Source organism: Myotis davidii, unplaced genomic scaffold (assembly GCF_000327345.1).
Source record: "Myotis davidii unplaced genomic scaffold, ASM32734v1 scaffold1535, whole genome shotgun sequence".
Lineage (NCBI taxonomy): Eukaryota > Metazoa > Chordata > Mammalia > Chiroptera > Vespertilionidae > Myotis > Myotis davidii.
The window spans coordinates 126183-134983 of record NW_006286703.1 but is presented as its reverse complement, the minus strand read 5'-3'; the positions used below and the strand labels follow the sequence as shown (position 1 = coordinate 134983).

At 45.9% G+C, this 8801-nt stretch overlaps 1 protein-coding gene across 1 annotated transcript in view; it reads right to left on the bottom strand.

Annotated features, from left to right (window-relative positions):
• Positions 1-3638: 3638 nt before the first annotated feature.
• The window catches only part of LOC102762433 (acyl-coenzyme A synthetase ACSM1, mitochondrial), a gene marked incomplete at its 5' end in the record, with an annotated part of 39036 nt that continues 33873 nt past the window's right edge, over positions 3639-8801 (bottom strand). The window contains one exon of the mRNA XM_006758658.2: positions 3639-3976. Coding sequence (XP_006758721.1) covers positions 3881-3976 — 96 coding nt within the window. The remainder of the gene's footprint in view (positions 3977-8801) is intronic.

The window sequence follows — 8801 nt, the reverse complement described above, 5'->3', positions numbered from 1 at the left end:
ATTAAAGGAGATAATACATGCAGACTGCTTGGAACAGTGCCTGGCACATAGTAAGAATAGTAGTAGTAGTAGTACTGTTAGAGAGGAAGGGCAGTAAGTAGAGAAAAGACATAATTACTCCTTAAGGACCTCTTGCTTAAAGGAACTCATAAGCATAACCTCAATTATACATATACTAGAGGCCTGATGCACAAAATTCGTGTAAGGGGCTCAGTCTTTCCAGTCCCAGCTGTCTTGGCACTTGTGGCCCTGGTTGCCTCATGACCCCACCCATTTGTCTTTATGGAAGGTTGTTCTGCTGTCCAGTCTAATTAGCATATTAGCTCTTTATTATATAGGATTAGTCTACCATTCTCAGCACAGCCGTGGGTGAACCTGAGGGGGTGGCAGTGAGAGATTAGAAAAGACAGACAAGAGAATAAAACTGAGTTTGGGTGGGACACTGCTCTCTCTGATGGAGAGATAGCACCACAGCCTGCAAGCCGAGTCTTTATTTCATAGCCAGATTCCATGAGGCAAAGTAAGGGCGTGGTCAAGATGTTTACAACATTCTCTCGGGTTATAATTGTGCTGAGAGGGCTTTGCCCTCCAAGCTAGGAATTGCATGTGGCTTTGCCACGAGGGGACCATGCACTCTCATTAGTCAGAAGTTTGAACCTGTCCAAACACTGTAGCCACTCTCCACAGTTTAGAACCTTGTATTTCTTTTTTTAAAAAGAAATGAATTGAGACTCAGAAATTTTTCATGACTAAAAAATACTGACTCAAATTTATTAAAAACTAATTATTTTACATGCACTTTAACAAACCATATACCTGTCACTTATAACAATAAAAGCGTAGTATGCTAATTAGACTGGAAAGCCAAAATGACCTTCCAGACGACCTTCTGGATAACCTTCCAGACGAAGCTGGGGCTGCGAGGGCTGAGGCAAGCTGCCTAGGCTGTGAGGGGCTGTGGAGGCCGCCTGAATCAGCCAGGCCTGCAAGAGCCAAGAACCTTGCACAAATTTTGTTCATTGGGCCTCTAGTATAATATAAATATTATGTGGAAAGTACCATTATTGAATCAGAGGAGATTCAAAATGGCAGCAAAGTAAGTAGATGCTACACAGACACCCTCCCAGGAACAAACTGGAATTAGAAATAAAATACAGAAAAAATGCCCCAATAATCAATTGAAGACTTGCTAGAGAGAACCCTAAAATGGAGGACCAAAGGTGGAGACTGCATAGAGACTGGATGGAGGGGCAGGGGGGGAAGGGGCTGGCTGGGCATCCACAGACAGCAAGATGTTCCAGAGAGATATCTCTGCTGTGGGTTATGCCACGGAGAACTCTGGGGTCTAATCTCCAAGCGCACCCCCCACCCCACCCCCAAGTAAAGAGCACCAGAAATAAGAAGGGTACCCACATAACATCTGGGTGAAAAGCACTGGGGTTGCTGTCTGCCAGGGGGACATGCTGGAAATTCAGGCACCCTCTTAAAGGGCCAACACACAAAGTTCCCTGTGGAGCCACCCACTTTATGCTCAGGCAGAGGGATGGCAGATGGACTGGAGCTGTGGGAGCAGAAGCCAGGATCAGGGGCTCTGGTATTAGAGCTCAGAAGGCAGACACCATGGTTTCCTGTGCTGGGTCAGTCCCCTACGCAACAGAAGACATCTTTCCTACACAGACATTTGCTATGCAGCAGGCTTTGCCTGGGGGGAAGACAGTTGACCCACCCTATTGGAAAACACGTTGCCCCACAGTGCTGAGTTCCTGAGGTCACTTAAGACACTAAAAATAACAGCCTCCAGGTAGAAGCCACTGCCCCACCCTGTTGAAAAAAAAAGCTCTCGCCACACCTGAGGATGATAGCCTGAGGGCAATTCAAGTTGGAATCCTTTCAGTCTTCAGGCAGAGGAGGACTCTGGAAGCTTTAGGTCTTTGCCTGGTCTAAGTAGTCAGAAACAGCATTTGACTCTGTACTGCACAAGAGATTGAGAGGTGTAGCAGATCTACTTAATAAACAGTCACAAAACCAAACATACAACGAAAATGAGGAGACAAAGAAACAAACCCCAATGAAAGAACAAGAGAATTCTTCAAAAGAAGAGATAAATGAAACACAGATAAGAAATTTATCTGAAATAGAGTTCAGGGAAATGATGGAAAGATGCTCAACTGCATGAAAAAGAGATATGCTAACTCTGACTCTGAAAACAGAAGTAAAGAATGACATAGCACCAATAAATAACACATTGGAAGGAATACACAGCAGGTTAGGGAAAACTGAGCACCGAATCAGTGAATTAGAGGACAGAGTTGAAAAAAAAAAAATCACTCAATCAGAGAACCAAAAAGAAAAACAATTAAAAACAGGAAGACAGCTTATGGGAACAGTGGGGCAACATGAAACGTAACAATTTTCACATAATAGGTGTGCTGAAAGAGGCAGAAATGAGGAAGGGACAGAGAACATGTTTGAAAATGGCAGAAAACTTCCCTAACCTGACAAAGGAAAAAGCCACACAAGTCCAGGAGGCACAGAGATCACCAAGCAAGAATAACCCAAACAGGCTCATGACCAGACACATCATAATTAAAATGCCAAAAATTAAAGACCAACAGAGAATCTTAAAGGCAGCAAGAGAAAGGAAAACTGTTACCTACAAAGGAGCTCCCATAAGGCTGACACCTGATTTCTCATCAGAAACTCTACAGGCCAGACGGGAATGTCATGAAGTACTCAAGGTAATGGAAAGCTAGGATCTGAGACCAAGATCACTATATCCAGCAAAGGCTTTCATTCAAAATAGACAGTTAAATGAAGAGCTTCCCCAGTGGGGGCGAGGGGGGAAAGGCTGAAGGACCAAATCACCCCCAAGCGGTACATGTACATTTCCCTGTGAGTTTCTGCGTGTGCGCCCTCTTGCAAAGAGCTTTAGAGGCAATCTCTCTAAGAATGACTCCCAGGAGTGAGGGAGAAGGAGACAATATGTGCTTCTTTCCCCCTCCCCCAGGCTGAGCCCCTTCTGCCCCTGCTGCTCCCAACCTGTGATGTGCCCCTGGGGGGTCTGATCTGAGGGATGGATGAAGTGAAGGGTTAGTTCATAGAACCCCAAACCCAGGTTTGGGGAGAAGGTGGGGAAGACTCTGATGGCAGAAAGAACTGAAAAAGTGTGGAGGGGGAGTTTTTAGGGAGGACTCTAGGCCCTGGGAGAAGGGCTGGAAGACCCTGGATTCCTGGGAAGGAATGCGTGGGCTGGTGCACATGGGGGAAAGCTGAGGGGTAAGACCACTAGGCCCCTGGTCCCTCCTAGGAATGAGGGACGGGGCACCTCTCAAGAATTCTGGGAGAGTCCTGTGGAACCCGGTCCCTGGAGAGCTGGTCACTCATTTGCCCACACCGGGCCTAGACTGGGACCCAGCTGAAGAAGGTGCCTGGGCTGCTCAGAGCATCACTCCCAGAACTCTGGGTCTTGGACATCGACTGGACATGCAGGGCCACCTGGGAACACTGGGGTGTGTGCGGGAGGCAACAGGAGTGAGAATCAGGCCCTGTGCTCTCTCCAGGGGGAGGGGGGAGAGCAAGGAGGGACCACATTCAGCACAGGTTCACGTACACGATAAAGGCACAACCCAGGAGCACCCTGATGTCGATGTCAGCACTTTATTATCTTCAGCCCCGATCTGAGCGCCGCCTGGGCATCCAAAGGAACAGGAGCCTGGGAGGCAGGGTGGTGACTGTTCACTTAAAAGAACAGAAATGCGGGAATGCTGGCCGTCCTGGGCCCTTCCCCGTCAGCCCTCAACATCCCCCCTCGCCCCGCCATGTGGGGGCACCAAGGCAGCCAGGTGTGTGCCCAAGGTCACACCCAGAAGGGATGCTGAATTTACTGCCGTTGCATCTGACTAAACTCCTTTTCCCGAAGTTCACTCCTTTTGATCTTGCCAGTGACGGTTTTGGGCAGCTCAGGGACAAACTCCACCTGGGTGAGGAGAAAGCAAACCATCCTGAGTCCTGCTGTCACTTCCTAACAGTCCCCACTCCGCCCTTCACCCTGCAAGTCCCCCAAACAGGCTGCAGCAGGTGGTGGCCTCAATGGTGGGGCCAAGTATGTCAGGTCCTCCTCCTGAGCCCCTGAAGCTGGCTGCAGCCCGGTGACGTGCTCTGACCAATGAAATGTGGGGGAGTGAAGCATGCCACCTCTCATAGGAGAGTCGGAACCTCTGAGCCTGGCCACCCTCTCTGTCCCTCTCTGACCGCACCTGGCAGGTCCCTGCCTGGTGGCTGCTTCTCTACCTGGTCCCAGGAGACCAGGGTGGGCATGTGGCATGAGCCTTTCTTACGATAAGCCATGTGGTTGTGGGGCTCTTTGTTACAATAACATGGTTTCCCACATGGGGTACACGCCCTGCAGGGTGTCAATTTGATTTTAAGGGGAGCAATTGGAGAATGAGTTATCAACAGTGAATTTTTTCTATTTCTTATGGTTCTAGGGGCCTCATATACAGTATATACATATATTTTGTGTCATAGTTATGCATTTCAGTTCTCAATTATGTTTTAAAACTTTAGTTGCTATTTTTTCACATCACTTCATATCATTATTATTTTTAACAATTTCTTAGTGATTTCTTCTTCAGTACTTCAACTGTCCTTTTGTTCTTTTATTTTTCTCTTCCATGGGTGCCATGTCCTTTGGAAGCTTGTTTAGACCAAGTTAATGGCCTTTTAGTCTTCCTCCACATGAATAGGAATTCACATTTTGAATAATAAGAATTATACAACGGCATGGATGGAACTGGAGAGCATTATGCTAAGTGAAATAAGCCAGTTAATGAAGGAAAAATACCACATGATCTCACTCATTCCTGGATAATAAAGACCATTATAAACTTATGAACAAAAATAGATACAGAGGCAGAGCTGCCTCAAACAGACTGTCAAACTGCAGCGGGAAGGCCGGGGAGGGTAGGGGGGCAGAAGGGAGGGGAGGGGTAAGAGATCAACTGAAGGACTTATATGCATGTATATAAGCATAACCAATGGACTTGTGACATTAGCGGGTAGGGGAGGCCAGGGGATTGTCAAGAGTGGGGGAAAAAAGGAGACATATGTAATACCCTTTGTAATACTTTAAGCAATAAAAATAAATAAATAAATATAGATACGATTATATTAAAAAAAAAAAAAAGAATTATATGTCACTAGGGCAGCCATGGGCAAACCGGCCCGTTTGAAATGAATAAAACTAAAAAAAAAAAAAAAAGACTGTACCCTTTGATGTAATGATGTTTACTTTGAATTTATATTAGTTCACACAGACACTCCATCCATGCTTTTGTTCCGGCCCTCCTGTCCAGTTTAAGAACCCATTGTGGCCCTCGAGTCAAAGAGTTTGCCCACCCCTGTACTAGGGGGACCTCATGATTTTAGAGATGCTTAGATGGGGCATGGCCAAAAACGGTCCTAACTGGTACGCATCCCCTGTTCTATCTCTAGGAGGCAGCAGAACCTGACATTAATAGCAAGAATGCTGCTGCTGTTGGAGACAGATGGTTTGAGGTCCAGCTCTGCCTGTATTAAATCTATTCTCTGAGCCTCAATTTTAACTTCATAAAATACATGGTTAGACCATCTCAGGCTGTGGAGAGGTTTAAATGAAATAATACTGCTCATGAAGCATTGAATCCAGGGCCTGGCACATGAAGTAGATATTCAGTAACAACAACACAGCTTTACAATATGCACTGACTATAAACATTCAATGTAGGAAATGTTAACTGTTGGCATCGGTATCCTTTCAATCTTTGTTTTTAAACAAATACAATGATATTATGCATATTTTCTCATAGCCTGCTTTTTGTCTTAATAATATATTGTGGTACTATTATGTTAAAAATAAAAATCTACATCATTTTCAACTACAGGATAATATTACTTTTAACACATCATTCAATAATTTCTCTATTGGACATTTTTGTTATTTTCACACAATAGTTAAAACAAATGCAGCCCTGGAGGCCTGGCTCAGTGGTTGGAGTGTGGGCCCACACAGCGAAGGGTCGCAGGTTTGATTCCAGATCAAGGGCATGTACCTGGATTGCAGTTTCCATCCCAGGCCCCAGTTGCGGTGTGTACAGGAGGCAGCCGATTGATGTGTCTCTCTGCATCACCCCATCTCTCTCTCTCTAAAATCAATGGAAAAACATATCTTCAGGCGAGGAAATGAATGAAGTAGGAGCAAGGAAAGGGCTGGCTGGGTGCCCAAGGACAGCAACTGAAGCCCTGGAGAGATAGATATCTCAGCTGTGCGGGGTGCCACTGAGAACTCTTCCCCAAGCTGGGCTCCCCAGCAGAGAGATCCTAACTGAGGGCACCCACATAACATCTGACTGTGAAAAGCAGTGGAGTGCTGTCTGTCAGGGAGTAACAGCTGAAAATTCAGGCACCCCCTTAAAGGGCCAATGCACAAAATTCACTGTGGAGCCACCCACCTTGTGCTCTGGCAGAGGGAGGGTGAAGTGGACTGGAGCTGTGAGAGCAGAACCCAGGACTGGGGACTCAGGGGAAAGAGCTCAGAAGGCAGATATGCCAAGTTTCCTGAGCTGAGTCATTCCCTCAAGGGGACACCATCCCCACATGGACATTTGCCCTGCCTGGAGGGATACAGTTGATACACCCTATTGGAAAACACCTTGCCATGAGGCCACTTAAGAGATTAAAAGTAACAATTAGCCTCTAGTCAGAAGCAACTGCCCCACCCTGTTGGATCTTATCAATAGACACAGACATAGATTCAACAAAATCCAATGCCCATTTTTTATAAAAACTCTCATCAAAGTGGGAATAGAGGGAGCATATCTCAACATGATAAAGGCACATATGACAAACCAGCAACAAATATCATACTCAATGGGCAAAAACTAAAACCCTTTCCCCTAAGAACAGGAACAAGACAGGGATGCCCACTTTCACCACTCCTATTTGACATAGTACTGGAAGTGCTAGCCATAGTGATCAGAAAAGAGGAAGAAATAAAAGACATCCAAATTGGAAAAAAAAAAAAAGAAGAAGTAAAACTGTCATTATTTGCAGATGATATGATATTGTACATAGAAAACCCTAAAGACTCCATCAAAAAACTACTCAACTTAATAAATGAATTCAGCAATGTAGCAGGACACAAAGTTAACACCCAGAAATCTATGGCTTTTTTATACACCAATAGAGGCCTGGTTCATGAAATTCATGCATTTGAGGGTGTCCCACAGCCCATCCTGTGCCCTCTCACAGTCCAGGAATGCTCAGGGAATGTCTGATAGTTGGGTTAGGCCCACTTGCCATGGGGAGCAGGCCTGAGCCAGCAGTTGGACATCCTTAGCACTACTGCAGAGGCAGAAGAGGTCACTTCACTGGCCAGCCATGAGCCCGGCTTCAGGCTGAATGGTGCTCCTGCATTGAGTATCTGCCCCCTGGTGGTCAGCGCCTGTCATAGCGACCGGTTGTTCTGTCGATTTGCATATTAGCCTTTTATTACATAGGATAATGAACTCACAGAAAGAGAAACTAAAAAATATCCCATTTACCATTGCAATAAAAAATTAAGATACCTAGGAATAAACTTAACTAACAAGGTAAAAGACCTGTACTCAGAAAACTACAGGACATTTTTTTAAAAAAGATAGAGGAAGACATAAACAAATGGAAGAATATACCATGTTCATGGATTGGTAGAATCAACATCATTAAAATGTCCATACTACCCAAAGAAATCTATATATCTATTCCATGCAACCCCCAGTAAGATACCAATGGAATATTTCACAGACCTAGAACAAACTCTCCAAAAATTCATATGGAATTTTAAAAAGACCCTGAATGGCCTCAACAATCCTGAGAAAGAAGATCAAAGTTGGAGGGATCACAATACCAAATATCCAGCTATATTACAAAGCCACTGTCCTCAAAACTGCATGGTACTTGCACAAGAACAGACATATAGTCCAATGGAAGCGAACAGAGAACCCAGAAATCAACCCAAGCCATTATGCCCAATTAATATTTGACAATAGAGGCAAGAGTATACAATGGAGAGACAAGATGGCGGCGGAATAGGCAGACGCATCCCAAGGTTTGTCCTGGAGCAATTAGAATGAGCAGCTGAAACAGATAACATCCACCCCCGAATTGGCTAAGTATACTTAGCTGGTGAGACAGTTTGCAGCTGGGAATGGCAGAGTTCCCCTGGAAAGGTAAAAACCAGGGACCTGGGCAGGAAAGTTTGCCAGATCTCTGAGCCCAGAGGGTCAGAGGGAGACCGCACAACACCCAGCCACCCTTGGGACAAGCACAGCCCCTGACTGGGGAAAGGAAATCTGCAAGACTGTTGGCGCCGGGGGATTTGAGATCTGGGTTCCATAATTACAGAGGACTGAACCTAAATGGGGGAGCCTGAAGGGCTGACCAGACCATGCAGTACCGGTAAGAGAGGAGCTTACAGAGACTCAGTCTTCCTCGTTTCTGCGGCCAGCATTTGTTTGTTTGTTTTCACTGAACCCTGTTCATAGGACATTTCAGATACAGACACTCACCCGTGCTGAGGAGCAGGAGAAGGTGTGGATGAGTGGAATCTGGGAAGAGGCTGGGGAGAGAAGGGAGTCCAGGAGAGGTGGCAGAAAATTGAGTGCTGAGTCGCGCCCAAGCTCAGGACTTGGGCAGCCATTTTCTCCTGAAGATATAACTCCTCCCTCCAGCCCCCAGGCAAGGAATACAGCCACACCCAGATTCCACCCTGAATGGTGGTCACG